Source organism: Diceros bicornis, chromosome 2, assembly GCF_020826845.1.
Source record: "Diceros bicornis minor isolate mBicDic1 chromosome 2, mDicBic1.mat.cur, whole genome shotgun sequence".
Taxonomy (NCBI): Eukaryota; Metazoa; Chordata; class Mammalia; order Perissodactyla; family Rhinocerotidae; genus Diceros; species Diceros bicornis.
Window position 1 is genome coordinate 78,147,171 of NC_080741.1, and position 19,944 is coordinate 78,167,114.

Genomic DNA, 19,944 nt, shown 5'->3' on the forward strand with positions numbered 1-19,944 from the left:
TCTCTGAAGGAGAGAAATTGGACTTATGAATAAATCTAGTGGTTGCTGAATTTTGAATTAAGACCATGCAAATATATTTGGATGGTTACTAATCACAAAAGCTCTGTCATAAGAACTCCCTGTATGGAGCAAGTTCCATAATTCTGTTTGCCATTATTAGCATTATATTCCCGCTTTTCTTAAACTTTTCAAAGAGGAGAGAAACTCTATGAGATATTACATTTCAAGTCCAGAATCTGATGATAAAATGCATCAACAGATTTTCTATCTTTACATTTCACACTGTGAATATTTAATTAAAAAATCAACTAGAGAATTTTTCTACTTTGATGACTTTCTTAGATTTTCTAGCTCTCTAAATCTGGTACCAGCTATGACTTGACTAAGCTACAAAACTTGTCAGAGCCCAACCTGAACTGTGTTCCTTGGAGGAATATAATGAGTATGAATCTTGTGTTTTATCCCTCTTTGGAATACTCATAATTAATATTGACTTGCTTTGCTTTCCTTGGATGTGAATATTTTTCCCGTTTTGCCAACCGGGTAAATAAAGGGTGAATTAAAAAGATAAATACGGAAAAGAAAGAGGCATCAAAGAGAAGCTGCATCTTACGTTCATTGAAAATATATTAATTCAGTTAATAAGTTTGGCAGCACCCACACGTGCACACACACAGGCCTACTCTCCAAACAAACATTGTTTTTTACAAAATACTGCTTAAGCAAGGAAAAGATGATCTGCTCCAATGCCAGAGAAGAGGTGGCACAGTATACTTAGAATCGTGTATACTGTACCATGTGGGTGAATTATAGAATTTTCTATTATATTTTTGATAATACCTGATTTTCATCATATTTGTGAATTGAACCTCAACTTATAGATGATGTGGCTCTATTGAAACAGAGGGAAGCAGAAAGCTCTACAGATCTCCCCAGACTTCAAGAACCACAGACAAAGTATATTCCCAAGATAACTTTCATCTTACCATCAGTGCGCTGCACTAATGGAGTGGGTGGTCCTTGGACACTTCTCTGGGCTTCTTTGTTTGTTATGAAGCAAGTGTAGTTGCCCACATCTGATGGTTCTACTTTGGCAATGTACAAGTTTCCTGTCTCTTGTGATACAAACCGCCTGTTGTCCTCTTGGACATATAAGGGGTTATCATTGAAGGTCCATGCATAAGATAAATCTGGAAAACAGAAAAAAATAAGTATTATCCTTACTGTATTCATTCTTATCTGAAAGTTCTGTGCCCTACTTCTCTATAATTAGAATAAAATTGTGCTCCTGTTTGTCCAGTTTATGCCTGGTGGTCCTGGTGTAATTGTAATATTCTTTATATTCAAATATTTCCCAAATTTGTTGATAAATTATATGGTCACCCTGCCCATCTTTGGCTTTGTGTGATTAAGAATATGATGATGGGGGGCCGGCCCAGTGGCGCAAGTGGTTAAGTGTGCGCGCTTCGCTGTGGCAGGCCGAGGTTCACAGGTTTGGATCCCCGGCGTGCACCAACACACCGCTTGTCAAGCCATGCTGTGGCGGCATCCCATATAACGTGGAGGAAGATGGGCATGGATAGCGCAGGGCCAATCTTCCGCAGCAAAAAAGAGGAGGATTGGCATCAGATGTTAGCGCAGGGTTGATCTTTCTCACACACACAAAAAAGAATAAGATGATGGGATGTCAAGAGAATAAATGGATGAACTTAGTAAGGAAAGCTATAAGATATATAAGATATTGTGGGCTCAAAATGCACACTGAATTTCTCCACTAATATGTTAAAGCAGTGTTTCTCAATGTGCAGTCAGAAGGATGCTTTCATTAAACATGCTTAGGGGTACTTGTGAAAATTTTAACTTAAAGGTGTAAGTTCAAGGACTCTATCATCAATCTTGGATTTCATTTAGTCAATCATTACATAATTTCTGAGCATCTATTCTGGGACTGTTTTCAGATTTAGAATACAACAAAGCAAAACCTGTGCCTTATAAAGCCTGCATCAGTTATGATTAACTACCACTAGTGTGGATAATCACAATCTGGGATGATATGTGCTTTGACAGAGGCTTCATAGTGAGCCAAGAGAAGGAGTCTAGATGATCTGTGGTCAGAAAAGTCTTCTGAGAAGAAGAATTCCATGTTGAAACCAGCAGGATGAATGGGAGCTATCCAAGCAACAGAGGAGCAGACAAACATTGCTCAGGGAGCAAAGAGCATGAACAAAAGCTTGAAGATGAAAGACAGCAAGCACATCAGTTTTGCTGAACATCAATCAATCTATCTCTGGAAATCTCATAGATAAATATGAATATAAATTTATAGATATATATAATTAAAATATAACAAATATACTATTAAATGCACAGATCTTAAGTGTTCAGTTCAATTAGTCATAACAATTATAAACCCTATGTAACCATTACCCCAAAATAAAATATGGAATGTTTCTATCTCTTCAGAAATTTTATGTCCCTTTCTGGTCAGTCTCTCCCGTTGTAAGCACTACCAGATTTCTATCATCATAGATTATTTCTGCCAGTATTTGGATTTCATAAAAATGGAATCAAACAGAATTGTTTTGTGTTTGATTTCTTTTATTTAACATATCTCTAATATTCACCTATGTTGTTTTGACTGTTAGTACTTATTTCCTTTCGATTGCCGAGTAGTATTCCATTTTGTGAATATACCACAATTTGTTTAGTCGCTTTCTTGTTGATGGGCTTGGGACCGTTCTGTATCATTGATTGTTTCCAGCTTAGGACCATTATGTATTAGGCTGAAGCAAACATTCTTTTATAAAATTGTCTTTGGACATTTTCATTTTTCTTTGATAAACTCCTAGGAGTGAGCCATGAAGCAGATGTATGTTTAACTTGATAAGAAACCGCAAAAGAATTTTCCAAAGTGGTTGTACCATTTGACATCTCCACCAGCAATGTAAGAGTGTTCCAGTTATTCCACATCTTTACAAAAATTACGTGTTGCCAGTTTTTGATTTTAGCTAGAAATCTTTGAGCAAAGGAAAATATTTTCATGGATTAAGGTTTTGTAAGAGTGGTACCATCTGCAGATTAAGAAGTTATATGTGCCATGGAAACTATGTAGAACTGAACTTATATTTAGGCAAGTGGAAGAATATGACTGGTTCAAAAGGGACCCCAAAAATACATGGGATGTATAGGTGCCAGCGGCAGGGAAGAGGAATATGCTTATCAGGTCAACACATCTTCACCTGTAGATGAACTTGGACATCATAGCTCACAGAAGAGCAGGTGAAACAACTAGAGGCCTCTTGTCCAGACAGAGGCTCAGGTCGCGTTTGTCATTTGCACTTATATTAAAAACTGGTGCCGAAGCAAGACGTGGTAGAGATAAAAAGGGCTGATTATTTCTGATGTGTTCTACCAGTCTTTCCCAGGTGGAGGCAGACTACTTGAAACATCCTTCCCCAGCCATACTAAATTTAAATTCTCTCAAGTATGAGCAGGCAATACAGATTGACAGCTATCCTGGCCTTAAATCTGATCTATATAGAAAAACTGTTGAGAAATTGGGAGCGTGGGAATGTTGCCATCTTTCTCATCCCTTTCACTAAGAAAAAAAAATAAAACGTTAAGAATACACTTAGGGATCAGATTTTAGAGAGAACAAAAGAAAGGAAAGAAGAAAGAAAGGAAGGAAGGAGAAAGAAGAAAAGAGTGGGTCTATAAAAAGAGACCATTAATAGTGAGGAGGGGCTAAAATTGAATTCTGAAAACAATTCAAAATGATTGCAATAAAAATAAGTTCTGTACAGACAGAACTCTGATATCAGTCTCAGGAATGAAGAAGATATGAGGAAAAATAAGGCAAGGAACAACAGCAACAAAAATGCCACTTACGCATGGAATGTAAAAATGCACAAAGTGGTATTAAACCTAGAAAAGTAGTGTTCAGGTAGAAAAAAATTTAGGATGTATTGTTATGTGAAAAGGTGTTGTAAATCAAGATGCTTAGTATGATCACAAAAAAAAAATTATGTATGTGTGTGTGTGAACTTGTGTGTATATGTGTGTGTATGTGTGTTCATATAAATTATTAAATTTAGAAAACTGGGCATGTATACAGTGGTTTTCCCAGAGTAAGGGGAAGAAATACAAAAGGCTTCTACTCTCTACCTAACATATTTCTGTCATATTAGAATTTTTAATTACTATGTGATATTTGTGTAAACGGAAAAAAGAAACAACAGGATGAAAATAGTGTGAGGAAAGCTAAACACTAGAATGAATTACAGCTTGTAAAAATATATGATGGAAAACATTTTTTATTCTTACTCTGAACTGTTCAGACTGGAGTATGATGTTTTATTCAGGGCACATTAGAATCACTAAGAAAGCGTCTTAAAATACAAATAGCTAATCCTACTCCTGGCAATTTGGTTTCATCATATCTGAGTGAACTATCGTGGAAACTGTATTTCCAACACCCTACAAATGAGTCATGTAGAGGAACTGGAGTATTATGTTCAGAGAACCCCTTACCGAAAGGGGAATTAAAAATCTCGAGCCTATCAAGAGACAGATAGTCAAATGCAGTGAAGGGTATAAGTTAAGTCACAAAATAAATGGAGAAGAATTTAGATTTTGACTCCGAGGAAAAAAAAATGGAGAATAATTGAACTGCCTTCATAGATAAAATTGCTGTCATGTGCATAAAGGGTTAAATAAAGCCGTCTCCACTGATCTCCAGAAGGCAAAAGTAGGACTTGTGGCTCTGGGGGGTTACAGAATGCTGTTTGACCTTTATTACAATGAAGACCAGTCTAAACTTTAGAGGTATAGCAGCAGATGATTTATAAGGTAATAAGCTCTCTATCATTAGAGGTGACCAAGCAGAGGATGGGTGAGCATTGCTTGAGATGCTGCAAAAAAGATTTATTTTTGCAATGGATGGGAGGTTAAACCTGTGTTTCTATGAATGGTCTACCCTACCCACAACATTCCATTGATCTCCCTAAGAGTCTATGCTTTTAGATCAAGTATGCATAAATGCAATTCATTTTTTCTTTTTGAAAATATGCTTTCACATTCTTGTCCTGTTCTCGGGTATTGAATCTTCGTTCTCTTTTGCAAGTCCCTACTGGAGTCTTTTATCAATTCATGTGGTCTCTTGTCTCTAAGTTTCTGTATTGACATTCTTTGCTGCGTTACTTCTAAGCCTGTTGCTCTGTCTCCATGAAAGAGGTGCTCAAAGGGTTTTTGTTTGAAACCGGAGAGTCATCTAGATAGTAAATTTGTCTTCAACATATAGAGGAGGAAAAAATGTAGTTCAGATTCCCCTGTTGTCAGTGACTCCTCATCTTTGTGAAATAAAAACAATCTTGAGCAAATTGTCAGGGCCATGTCTCAACCTAGGGATCCTTATTCAATGCCTATTGGGGAGAGGAATAAGCTCCAGCTCTCTGAAATCCAAGGCAACCCTTTCACTTAACAGAAATTACAGGTTGCCACTAGTGCCCAAGAAATCTTTGTATTCTTCACCTTATAATCTTGGGACCTGAGACTGTAATTTCCATATCTCCCTTGGTTAATTCATTTTTATCTTAGCTGCTGAAACTTTCCGATCTGTTCCTACATGTGGCGTATCCTTCTTCAACAGTGGAACATTTAGAAGCTGCTGGAAGAATGTGGTCCAGAAATAGGGATGATTACATAAAGAATAATAAAAAATGTAAAGAGCACTTTCATTTCATATCTGTTTCATCATCCCAACAATTGTCTTACGAGGCTAATTGGCTATTGCTAATATACCCATTATATAGAAGAGGGTATTGGATCTAGAAATATAAAGGTAATTTCCCCAAATCATATTGCTAACATGTGGAAGGGGTAGGACTTGAACCTAGATCCTTCAGATGCCATATCCTTTGTTCTTTCCTTGGCACCATCTTTCTATGTGTCTACAACTGATCCTCTTTTTCTATTCTCCCAGTGCATCTCCATATGCTCTCTTTGGCTTCCTTCCAAGCCCCCAAGCTCCATATATATCCAAGCCTACTCACATCTAGAACAATTGTTCCTCACCACCCATTCCCTCCTCCATCAACACTGCCTATCCTGTGTTCAATTTCCTTAGAATCTCGTGGAATAAAAGGTTAATCTGTCATTCTAAATTACTCCAACATATTTATAGCTAATATTAGCAAGGAATAGAACACATTTCTAAAACCTCTCAGAAGTAATTTTTCTAGGCCTCCAGAGCAGAGATTTTAAAACTTCAGTGTGCAAAGAGAATCTCCTGGAGGACCTGGTAAAGCAGAAACTCCAGGGCTCCATCCTCCAAGTTTCTCACTCAGTAGGTCTGGGGAGGAGCTAGAGCGTTTACTTTGCTAACAAGTTCCCGGGTGATGCTGATCCTGAGAGTCCCAGAACTCTACTTTGAAAATCACTGATACCAATGGGAAAACTCATTTTCCTCTGCACAATCATACCAGGAAGGGAAACGACCTGGATTTTGATAGAATAGTGGCCACCCTGTCTATTTATTTGCCTTTGGGTGATGTGTGGGAGCCTGGAGAAGAGGATGTTCCTCGGTTCATAGATTCATGGACTGTCTGGGATGGAAGGGACCTGAGAGATCTTCCAGCCCAACCTCCTCATTTTACAGGTGAAAAAACAGAGAGGAAGATTACAGGAGCTCTGCAACGAGAATCCAGTTGCTCTTTTGTGCATGTATTGGTGACGTTAAGCTGCAAGCCCTCCTGTCATTGTATTTTTCATCCATCCCTGCTCACGTCTCCTCATGGGCTGCCTCTTCCCATTCATCCAAACAGCCAGCCTGCCGTGGGGGCTTTTATCTATTTTGTTCCATCATCAGCCACTGCCATGCTTAATTTGTATATTTTTTAATGGGGGAAAAAATACCTTGCAAATTGGAACTTTAAAATCCTTCCCCTTTGGCTTTTCTTAATTAAATGTATAATTCATGAGCCACTTAAGTTGAAACCACTGAATTTTTAAATATTTTCTCCACCATCTATGACATTTATCTGTTATTAATGATCGTGATGCATTTTCCCTATGATGATTCAGCAGTAACATTAAAACAGAATGATAATTGGTCCTTCCTGAAGCATTGTCTGTAGTTTCACACTGACACCATCCTCTACAATTTTATTATTATTAGAAATGGCAGATCTGCAGTAAGCAATTGAAGACTCTATCTGCTGCTCTCTCAAGCATACAACAAATCCTATTTTCCCCAGAGCGTGATTATGTTTTGACATCTTTTACAGCCCTATATCTTGTACTGTGATATTTAAAATACAAACACAAAAGATACATGCAATTATACCCATTATATGGGATGCAATTTTTATTAGAGGGGCAGCATCTCATGTGAAAGAGACCAATAATGATAAACATTGACACTGAGATCTTCTATTGGCTCTGTTGAACAGACCTCAAAATTGGTAGCATGTTTCTTGAGACAGAAAAAAAATGAGTAGAATAAAGAATTTGAAGCACAGTGTTCAGATTTAGTGGATAAATCCCCTCTTTGGAATATTCCAGAATGAGTGTACTTTACTGCAAACCTTGTGCAGTGCTCCAGGGTTAAATGTGTCTGGCTCTTGGGTGGTAAATCATGGTTATGCCACCTCAGTGGCAAAGACCTAATCCAAGAAAAATAATTCCTTTTCTGGGTTGAAGTCATTGATATTGGTGCTGAGCAAGTTTATGATGTAACCCAGAAAGCTGCCCCGACACCTTTACAATCACTTCTATTTGAGTTCCCATTTGTTCCACAATTACTGCTTGACCACCTAGATTTTATTAGATCCCTTTTGATTTATACACCTCCTGTATGGAATCATGAAGATGGCTGCCTTTGTGGCTTACAAACAACCACTGAGTAAAGGCCCTCTGAGTTCCTGTTATTGCTAGGTTCCAAAGAACTCTCAGCCTGCTTGTGCACTGGCAAATCCTACCTGGAGAAGATATGAAAACACAGCCAGCTTTTGAATGAACTTCTGGGAAACCTCCTTCTAAGGAAGACTGGTCAAGTCATGGGAGGCAAGTATGCCAGGACCAGATTTCCTCTTTTTCTTCTCAATTCCCATGCTCCATGGGTGAGCTTAATACAATGAATGTAAAGAGTGTGCTATACCGGTGGTTCTCAACCAAGGGTGATTTTGCCCACCAGGGGATATTTGGCAGTGTCTGGAGACATTTTTCGTTCTCCCAATTGGGAGATGAGGTGCTGCTGGCATCAAGTGGGTACAGGCCAGGGATGCTGCTAATCATCTTACCAATGCGCAGGACAAGCCTCATAACAAGAATTATCTCACCCTAAATTTCAGTAGTGCTGATGTTGAGAAACTCTGGGCTATACAAATGGTAACAGACTGCAACATGAGAGTTCTGTTTGATGTGCTGGAAAGCAAGGAAAACATTCTTCCTGGGAGTGAATGAGATTCTGAGAGTGGAGTGGGGGGATGCAGAGCACGGGACCTAGAGAAATGAACTCTGGGATTTTGGTCAGCTACAGGGAGCGGGAGAGCCATAATCTTTCTGGTTGTAATACTGTGCACTAATTTTAGGCAAATCAATCTACTTCTCTGGGTAGTGTTTGCTTATTCTCCAACAGAGATAAGAACACATGCCATCTCCTTGTATACCTTATTTAGGAATTATTAAGTGTCTATTGTGGGCCAGATTATGCCAGACAAAATTAGGCAGCAGAACAAATGCAGTGGTGTTTAGACAGGATCCCAACTCCAGACACATGATCTTGGCCAGGTTAACACTAACCTCTTTAACACAATCGCTCAATTTGAAAATGGAGAAATTCTCCTTGAAAGTGTTATCTGAGTTGAGGTATACGTAATGCTGAGCTGAGTGCCCAGTGCATGGTAAGCACTCATTCTCTCACCCAATCATGTGGTGTTAAATTCTACTGTTATATGGTAACTTCCAAATTTAGTTCTCCAAACCAGACCTTTCTCTCTAGACATATAAATCCAGCTGCCTACTCAAAATTTTCACTCTTATATCTAATAGACATCTGAAAGCAAACATGTCTTAAAGCAAATTCTTGATTTCCCCCCATTCCAAAACCTGCTGTCCCTTTATTGGCCTCATCCCAACTAAATGGCACTCCAGTCTTCCAGTTGCTCAGCCCAAAACCTTGGAATTATCTTTTACTCCTCTTTGCCTCTTACAGTCTACATCCAGTCTTTGAGGAAATTGTTTCAGCTATGCTCTCTAAATATATACTGAAGACTGCTACTTATCCACCTGTCCACTGCCATCATCCTGGTTCAAACACCATGATCTCTCACCTGAATCATTGTAATCACCATTTAACTGCTTAGATTCTTGCCCCTTTATTCTCCAGAGTAAACTTTTAAAACTGAAAGTCAGAGAAAGCATGTCACTCTTCTGCTTAATACCATACAATGCAGTCTATCTAATCTCGCTCACAATAAAATTCAAAGGCTCTAAAATATCTCGAAAGTAGCACTTACATCCTCATCTACTCTTCTGTTTGCTAATGTTTCTTCATCCACACTGGCTTTACTGCTATTCTTCCAGCATGCCAGACATGGTCCCACCACAGGTCCTTTGCACATGCTGTTCCCTCTGCCTGAACTGCCCTTACTCAGTGTCTCACTTTCTCCCTCTTTTAGTTCTCCAATGTCAACGAAGCCGTCTTTGACCTCAGAGTATACAATAGCAACACTCACCACTCCTTATCCCCTTTATTTTTTTTCCCTAGCTTTTATTACCATCTGTCATACTTATATTTGTTTATTGTAATATTCATGGAGTTAAGGGCTTTGTTCCTTTGTTCTCCACTATATCCCTAAAACTTGGTAAAATGAGTGACAGTAAGGACACAATAAATATTTGCCAAGTGAATATATAGTCAAATTCAACAATGATAGTTATCATCATTATTATTAAACCAACCAGCAACTGTTGTGCCTATCTGCCTTTTACACATTCAAATAACCCCAAAGTAACATTTTTTTCTTTTTTCCTTTTTTTTTTGTGAGGAAGATTGGTCCTGAGCTAACATCCATGCCCATATTCCTCTACTTTATATGGGACACCTGCTACAGCATGGTTTGATAAGCAGTGCATAAGTCCGTGCCCGGGATCCAAACCTGTGAACCCCGGGCCGCCAAAGTGGAACACGCGAACTTAATCACTATGCCACTGGGCTGGCCCCCCAGAGTAACATTTTTACTGACAATTTGACCTACCTACTAAGACAATACCACTATCATTTACTCCAAAAACAGCAAACAAACTAAATAGGAGGAAGGCGAGATGAAAATTTAGCACTTTTTCTCAACATAATTTTCTGTTTCTTCTGTAACACAGTTTGAGCCGTTGCTGGAAATGATTTTCAATTTAAGTTGAATTGTCAACATTTTTATTGACGCAAATACAAATGCTGGGCTCAAACAACAGTGCTATCTTCCTGCTACAGACATAGATGCTCCAAACTACTGGCATAAATTCAATTCTTCTATCAAACTAAAAGTTCTATATGAGGAGAGAATGGAGCATTTCCTCTAAAACAAATTTTAAACTTATGATTTTTATGAGCTCAGGATTGAGAGTTTTATATCCAGACAATAAAGGGAAAGAATGAACTTTACTTTGGATATGGTGAAACTATTATTTCACAGTGAAAGTGATTTTAATTATTTTAGACAACATGTATCATTTCTTCACTCTGTCATTTTTAAACACAATTTCATGTGAGGCTGGGCTAGGTCACTGCACGCATGAAGATCTATTGACTGCTTATTCTCATATTCACCCAATAGCTTTGGCTTCAAGGGTTTTATGTTCATTTCTAAAACTTAGAGGAAATTCTGCTTTCAGTCCTGTTGCAAACGACTTGTGCAGAATCTTTGTTACAAGTGGCTGAGACTTTTAACAAAATCCCGCCCTTGAGGTAAGTGAGAACCTGTGGAGGAAAAACCTCTCTGCATAGACTTCAAAGTCTACCTCAAGGCTCAGCGACTCCTTCCCCAAATGAATAAGGGAAATAAAGATCGCACTGCCTTTTTCTGTCATATAAACCTGTGTGCGGAAGGATGATCTTAGAACTCGCCAGCAACATACTGGAGCAAAGAAAAGTTTTTTATTTAGCTGACTATAACATTTTGGTTCTGCCAAGTACAGAGAGGCCAACTAGGAGAATTATTTTTTTCTGAGATGGGTATCCAAATTGCGGACAAGAACTATAAGAGGTAATAGAAGAGATTGTTAGCGATTGTTTGGGAGCTGAGGGAAGTCATAGACTGCCAATGAGAGAGTCTAGGGAAAGGAAAGTGATGTCTAATAGGGATTGAAGTGTTTCAATCAGATGTGCACTGTGGCCTTCCCCGTGTTCTTTCCACAAAACTTTCAGCAAAACTCACATTTCTCTGAAATATTTTGGAGTTACATTTTTTAGGGAGATGGAAACAAGGGCTGAGTCTGGCTCTACTGGCAGAGATTCAGTCACATTCATGGAGCTTATTGCTGGTTAGGAAGCAGGATTAAGGAAGTGAGTGTACTTCTTTCCTGAGAGTACAGGGAATGGTTTTTGTTTTGTTTCTAAATATTGCATTTCTAAGAGATAAAGCAGCAAGGGCCAGTTTTGTGTTCTGGAATTGTTGCCTAGGTTCCTTTTCTTTTTCACCATGGGTAGCGTCTCCCCTAGAATAACCTTTATCTGTAAATCCTCCCTTCCTAGAAGAGAAGCACGGCTGCATCTGTGGTTACCTTAAAAATTGGGTAGGAAGCATCCACAAGAAGGCCACTCTGGAGTCAAGTCTCCTTTGGTCGATTCGGAAAAAAGACAGCCGTACAACAGCACCTGTTCGGTTTGGTTTATGCTGATTACCGTATTTCATTGAGTTGTGATCCGTCGTTTAGATGGGAAATCCATCTATACACTTTTTTCTTTTGTTTTGGTCCTGGAGCCATTCTGTGCTGGGTAAGTTTCTAGGATTCAGTCTAGTTGATAATTTTTGTTACTCTTCTATAGGATTTTTTAATAAAACACACTGAAATGTATTTGATAGGCCTGCCTTGTTAAGAAATGTTTTGCAAGCTTTCTGTGAATACCTTAGAGAGAAAGCATGAAGTCAGGATGTTCTGATAATATCAAGTTTAACATCATTTCTCTCTTATGATTGAACTACTTGTGAGACTCATTGCTGATGATTGGGTTCACCGAGAAAGGCAACAGAACCAAATTGTCCAAAAAATGATGTAAAAATTTCAGCCTTCTAACACTATGGAGTGTGTAGTACTTCTCTTTCTGAGAAGACGTGTTAATATTTATGGTGACTCTCTGCTTTTCGCATACTGGATTTAAAAATAATTTAGCCATGCCAACATTTGCTCCATCCTGCCCTGCTAATCCCACCTACCCCAATTTATGTACTTCTAGGGCATCTCTCTGGGACTGCCAAGTATGTGAGCAAATATGGAGACTTTAGAGAAATGGAAATAGAGGAAGGAAAAAATCTAGGAAAGCATATTGTGGTTGACAGAATTCTAAAATGACCCCTGCCCTCCATCTGAGTATGTTTGGACTTGTGAATACGGTCATCACTAGTCATCACTCCCATGACTAGATTAGATTAGATGACACAGTCGACTTGAAGAAAGTGACTTTATCTTTGGTGGAGGTGAGCTAATCAGGTGAGCCTTTACACAGGATGTGGCTCTTCCTGGCTAGAGAGATTTGAAATGTTAGAGGGAATTGATGTGAAGGCGATTCTCTGTTATTGGCTTTGAAGATGGAAGGGGACATGTGGCAAGAAATGTGGGCAGCCTTTAGAAGATGAGAGTGGCCCTCGACAGCTGGCCAGCAAGGAAATACAGACCTTCGTCCTACAGCTGCAAGGAACTGACATCAGCCAACAACCTGAATGAGCTTGGAAGTGGGTTCATCCTCAGACTTCCCAGAAAAGAATGCTGTCTGGTTGTCACCTTGATTTTATCCTTGTAAGAACCTGGGCAGAGAGCCCAGACACACCATAATAAAGTACACCTAATATAGCACACCTACTGTGTGCTAATAAATGGGTGTTGCTTAAAGCTGCTAAGTTTTTGGTGGTTTGTTACATAGTAATGGAAAACCATGTACATATATATGGGAGACTTCACCCAAGGACAAATTACAGGCAAAGATAGAAAATGTCTGCCTATGTCTCTAGAGTTGGCACTAATTGTCCACTAATCCAATTTGAAGGTTATCCAACCAACATGTTTGCCTTCTTTCTTGAAATCTTTCTTGGCACAATTCACCTTTACAAGAAGGTGAGGCAGGAAAATGAAGAATAAGGAATTGTTTTAAATGAGCCAGTGAAAGACATTTCCAGGACTCTTAGCAAACCTGGGTGTGTAGGAGTATTGACACTGAGAAGCAACCCGAGGTTTAAGCATTAACTATAGAGTCTTCCATTCACAGGCTGTTTTTTTTGGTGAGGAAGCTTGGCCCTGAGCTAACATCCCCGTCAATCTTTCCTCTATTTTTTGTATATGGGTTGCCATCACGGCATGGCTTGACGGGTGGTGTAGGTCCGTGCCCAGGATCCAAACCCGTGAACCTGGGCGATGGAAGCATAGCACGCAGAACTCAATCACTATGCCACTGGGCTGGCCCCTCCACAGGCATTTTTTGAAGTCAGAAAGTCCTGGATTGGAATCTTGCCTTTATTTACTGACTGAAAACTGATTTACTTAGTTTATCTAGTCTCAGTTTCCTCATTTTTAAATTACTATTCTTAATTATTGGAATAGTGGGAGTGAGAAAGTAAATGGAAAGCCCTTATAGTGCCTGCTTATGGTAATAATTCAATAATTGGTAGCTATTATTATTATTATTATTAATATTTTCTCCCTCTGACTCATCAATGATTATTTGTACAACTGGATCAAAGAATGTCTGTCAATACTCCCCTCAGTTTTGATCCAGGAGAACTATAAAGAACAAGAGAACAAGAATCTATCACTCCTGCCCTTGAAGAGATGAGGAAGCCCATGGCATATGCTAGAGCTATCAGGATGAAAGTTCTTACAATACCTGGATGAAGTCAACCTTGAAAAATACTTTTGGAATCCTGTTAAAATATTATTTATGATATAATCGAATTTGATATCAGGCAAGTTTGCCGTAACTCTCATGCAACAGGGATTAATTATTCAGTTATAAAGGTCTTAATTTAAAGCAGTTTTTGTATATCTGTGACTTAATTTCACAGCATTAAGCAGAGGGGACCATTATAATAAGGGTCTTACGTGCTTGAAAAGCTCAACATATGTTTTAACATTAGTAGGTGACAACGTGACAGGGAAAGCTTCTCCTACCTGGTTGCTTTTTAAAAATATATGACTTATTCTTACAAATATTTCACATTTCTATTATCCCCATTTATAGTAAACAAAGTTGAAAACAGTCTTCAATTCTGTCAAGAATCTTTGAGCAATGTCAGAGAATAAAGTGATAGAGACTGACAGCACACTCAGACATGATTTTGCCTATCTTGTCATCTTAGATTATGGTTCTAGAAAATAATTTTCCTAGGGTTAAAATATAAGCACATCAAATTTTTGTGTGCTCTGGAATGATATTATTTTATCTCAAGATAGCATTGAAAGCATTGTAACTGTCCCCTAACACTTCAGGTGAGAATAATGCCATAATACTCTGTAATAATATTGAACAACAATATTGTTAATTTCTAATTAGTTTCCTTTTCTTGTTGTATCAGCATTTCATGAGGTTGCATGAAAATAAAAATGATGCAAAAAATGTTTTCAAGTTTTTAAAGGATCATAAACATGATTTGGTTTAATATCACTGGAAAAAAGTTGCTTTCATTCTATTTTTAGATATTTGTCCTATCTGTTCAAAATTCTTCCATTCCAGACTAGAAATCAACTATAATAGACGCAGCGGTGGTTAATTGCTGCTCAGGGTCTGGGAGCTAGACTGCCTGGACTTGAATCTTGGCTTCACTGCCTACCAGCTGTGTACCCTTGGACAAGTTACCTGACCTTTCTCTACCTTGGTGTTCTCATCTGTAAAATAATAATTATAATAGTTTCTCCCCATGAAGTTGTTGTGAGGATTTAAAAAGTTAATACATATAAAGTATTTAGATCTGTACTGTGTAAGTGCTTGCTGTTGTAATTAAGCTAACTGTAATACAGTCTGTATGATATTGGATTGTACCAAATGAAATGACTCCACGTTTATTTTTACACTGCCTTGACCAGGTTCACCGTTGGTTGAGAATCTACCAAATTTTATCATATGGAATTTGAGAAAATGCAACCCCACTGGGGAGAGAATCAGTGGGTGGTTTAGGTCCCAGGCACCAGGCTAATTCACTGCCAATCCAGATTCTTCCAAAGTAGAGATTGGCATTCATTGCTTGCTTTTCACCATTGCTAGGAGATGTTCTGTTTTGGTGCCACCCAAAATTTAATTCCAATTAACGGGGTAACTCTGTTCTTGCAATTGTTAATGTGAGGTTGCCAAAAGGAGTGTTGGAATTTGCTTCTTCATAGAACCCAATAAGAAAAACAAAATAACAATCTTAGCTTTCTTTTTCGAAGAAAGTACTAGTCATTACACTAATCAATTTATATTCATTAGCTCATTTAACATTTACAACAGCACTCCAATATAGATATCAGTTAGTGCCTCTATTCTTCAGGTGAGGAAACTGAGCCTAAAGAGGTTAAATAAACTGCCGCTTGTCATGCAGAGTGACAAGCACAGATTGCAGCTATGGTCAGTTTCATCACAACTCCCCAGTACTCACCCTGCGTGTACACTGCCATGCTGTGTCTCCTTAAGGACAAATCTGTTGAGTGGCTGCTCGAATAAATATTTTTAAAAGAAAAAATTTGGACATAGAACTGTTTGGATGCAGTAGGACGAACTTGAAGAGTTTTGAAGAGTCCCTTGGATTTGACGAAGGGCTACCATTGGCTTCAAGACCTAACGTGCCTACTTTACTCCCTGAGTGACAACATTAATCACCTGACCCAAATTACCCCCCCCATACCTCCAAAGTGTGGTGGCGGGCCACAGAGAAGCACCACACCTTGACCTTCTCGGACAGACACCGTGCTTCTTGTTTTGGTTTCAAAGTCTTCAATATCTTGGAAAACAAAGAAAAGCAGGTTTAGAAGTAGTTATTTTGGGGGAAAAACGTTTTAAAAATAAACATTTTATTATTAAGGGTAATGGACATTCATACTTGGCTGACCAGAAGATTTAGTTGACACTCAATTATTCTCTCTCAAAATCTTGTTTTTCTGTCTTTCTTTCCTTTTAATACAATTAAACAGAGTACGTGATAAAGACATTTATTAACATCTTTCACTATCTGTTTACTTTTATTCTCCCAGGCAGCCTGTAGCCCAGCAGGAAATCTTTTAAGCCCAGCACGTATTTACTTTCCTAGCCCAGAAAAGATGTGATTAAAAAAAGATTATGTAGCAAGTTTGCTGCAGTCTTCTAGCATCTTAGATTAATGGTTGTCATTTTGATGTAGATAGAGTCTGTGAGAATTTAGGATGGAATGGTGTGAGGAAAAGAGTTCTATGTGACTGAACCAATGAGAAAAAAGGTATATTTTCTAATTTCTCTTGATCTCCTCCTTTACAAAGCAGCTTCATGATTTTATTTGGACTGTTGTAATTTCCTACAGCATCAAAAAATCGTAGAAATTCAGTATTGGAAGAGAGCTTACTAGCTATCTTGTTAAGCCATCCATCTGAGGTATAAAGCTTTCAACATTCTTGGAAAATGGTCGCCTAGCCTCTAGGAATGAGAAAATTGTTTAACTTCTCTGAATCTTAGTTTCTTCACCTGTAAAATCCCTTTATTCATTCAGTCAGTCATTTAAGAAATTTATATTGAACCCCTGCTAAAAGACAGGAAGGGTAGTAAGGGCAGAAGATATATTGGTAAATAAAGCAGGCATCTACCTTGCTCTTATTGTGCTTACTATCTAATAGAAAAACTAGAAGACTTGTTAAAAAACAAACAAAGAAATATATAATTTACACATTGTGATAAGTGTTGTGGGGTGGAGACTGCTAGTTGTCCACCAAAATCTATTCTCCTTTCTTCCATAGTAATAGAGTTTTAGATCAAATATACTTTTCTAACCAGAGGATCCATTTCCCAGCTATCTTTTCAGCTAAATGTAGTAAGCAGAAATGATAAGTAGAACTCCCACCTATGATGTTTGAGAGGAAATCTCCACAAATTAGATGTTATCCACCCACCGACCCACCACCACCATCTAGAGCCACCACCACCAGCTAGATTGTCAGTGACGTGAGAGATCTTGTTGAAGATAAAAGGACCACCATTAGCCTGGGGACCTGAGTGACCGCATGGAGCAGAATCACAGCTGACCTGGAACACCAATTCTGGATCATCATATTAGAGATAAGTAAACTTTTATCATGTTTGAGGCATTTATTTTGGGGTCTCTTTGTTATAGAAGTGTAACTTTTTATCCTACTTAAGATATCATGTGAAGGAAAAGAAGAGAGGGCAGATCTGATGGATGGGAAAGAGACAGCCATGCAATGGTGATATGGGGGAAGAAAAACATTCCTTGCAGGAAAATAGTGGGACTGAAAAACTAGGTGTGGAAAATGGCAGGGAAGTTTCACGGTATTGAAAGGAAGCCAGTGCTGCTGGTTCATAGTGGACAAGGGTCAAGGAGACTATAGTCATAATCAGGACATTATGAGCTATTATACTACATTTGGATTGTATTAAAAGTACAAAGGGAATACCTGGAAATAACCTTATAATATAACAATGCAAAAATTGAATAATATCTGGAACATTCATAGAATGGAATGCCCTCAATGACTAGAAAGAATGTATTAAATCTAAAGAATTGATTTGGAAGGTCCTTGGATAATGACTCATGCTGTTAAAAAAGTTGCTAAATATTGCTGTGACATTATCCCACTATGGAAGAAAAAAGTAAAAACTTAAATACGAGCATCTCTTTAAATTGGTGTAGAGAAAATTGTAGAATGATTTAAAAAAAAAGAAATTTAGGGGCCGGCCTGGTGGCATAGTGGTTAAACTCATGGGCTCTGCTTCTGTGGCCCAGGGTGTGCACGTTTGGATCCTGGGGGTGGACCTACACACTGCTCATCAAGCCATGCTGTGGTAGCATCCCACGTATAAAATAGAGGAAGATTTGCACAGATGTTAGCTCAGCAACAATCTTCCTCAGACAAAAAGAGGAAGATTGGTAACAGATGTTAGCTCAGGGCCAATCTTCCTCACCAAAAAAAAACCAAAAAAATTATCTTGGTTGTCTCAGTGTAGTGAATGGGAGATGTGGAACTGGAGATTATTAAATCTCTACTTACACCTCTCTTTATTTTTTAAAATATTGTAAAGATGATGAACTGTGTGTGTATTTTTTTTAGGTTTGCTTATTTTTAACAACTTTAACATGGTATAATTGAAATAAATTATTGGTATGATCCATGTTGTTTCCCAAATAAGTGGGTTTTTTGTAGAATTTGCTTTCTATGCACGAAAAGTAAAAGAGTTCAGAAAAATAGATGAATGGATCTGACATGTAAATTTAGTAACTCTATTTTTAATAATAAAAATATTTGACCAAGATGGACTCTATTCATCCCCAACTACACTCCCTTCCCTTCCCCCACCTGCTCTTGATCAGCAGTCCTTAGCCTCACATTAATTTAGGACCTGGCAAACCTTTCTTATGGAGGATTTTAATCAAATACGCCCTCTTTCCTCTTTGGCCATAGAAAGCTAGATCAGCCCACATATGTTGACACCACTGATGTGAACTTTTGCCTTGACTTGGGAGTCCTTCATGATTTGAATTTGCATCATTTTAAATGTGATTCAATGAGAATCAGGCTAACAAAGTGTATTTAAAACCAAAAATCAATATATTGAACTTGTTTCTATTTCTAGTAGTAATAACAGGTGAAGATCCTATGATTTTTTTCCTTACTATTATTGTTGAAAGGTCTCATTAAATTGTCATTACTTTTTAATGGTCACAAAAACAAAAACTGTCACAAAGGAGAAATGAGAAATTGAATGATTCTGAAATTCACAAGCTCTGGATTGAATTCTCTCAATGTCACATTGTCAATGTTCCACACTCCCAGTAACATCAATCATGTTTTCAGTGTTAATCAGAAGCCATTATAACACACTGTTGATAAGACCACTGATATTTTAATATATTCTGTGTTCACTTCCACTTAAATAGCATCCACTTGTAACATAATTTCTCCATGCCTTTTATGATTAAAGTGGGGTTTCTATTAGCTAACATGAAAGGAAATCAACTTCTCTCAAAAGTCACACGAGTCCTGTTAGCTATCAAAACACAGTCACTCCAAAATGGTACTAGTTCATGGTTTTAATTAATAATTTGGATTTTAAAACCGATTAATAGCACATAGATCAGAGACAAGACATAATTTTCCTTATTTAAACTAGGTGCCATCTCACATGAATATGCTTGGAACAAGATCTGTTTTAAGTATCCAACCTGTATTTCAAGAACCTTTCTGCCAGCAAGAAACATGATATAATCCAGATTATTTTAAGGCAAGGTTCAGTGAATTAGGTAGCCATTAGAGCATCCAATGAAATTGTCTTTGCTCTGTAAGACCTTTAAAGACTCTCAATTTATTCTCCTATAAGAAGAGGCCAGAGAGAACCATCAGTTTCTATTTTTTGCCCTATCCATTTTTGCTTATGAGAAAATAGCTTGGTGTGAGATTGTTCCCTGAGATGGTCTCAAATTCTATAATATTTGGAGAAATTCCCGTAAACCACAAAGGTGACCTGCCCAGGCTGTCCTTGTGCTCAAGGTACAAGTCCTGCAGTGC

General features: G+C 38.1%; 1 protein-coding gene across 1 annotated transcript in view; it reads right to left on the reverse strand.

Annotated features, from left to right (window-relative positions):
- Positions 1-19,944, reverse strand: part of CNTN6 (contactin 6) — a 293,984-nt gene that overhangs the window by 109,016 nt on the left and 165,024 nt on the right. The window contains exons 5-6 of the mRNA XM_058563553.1: positions 16,083-16,178; positions 987-1,190 (exon numbers count right to left, since the gene is read on the reverse strand). Coding sequence (XP_058419536.1) covers positions 987-1,190; positions 16,083-16,178 — 300 coding nt within the window. The remainder of the gene's footprint in view (positions 1-986; positions 1,191-16,082; positions 16,179-19,944) is intronic.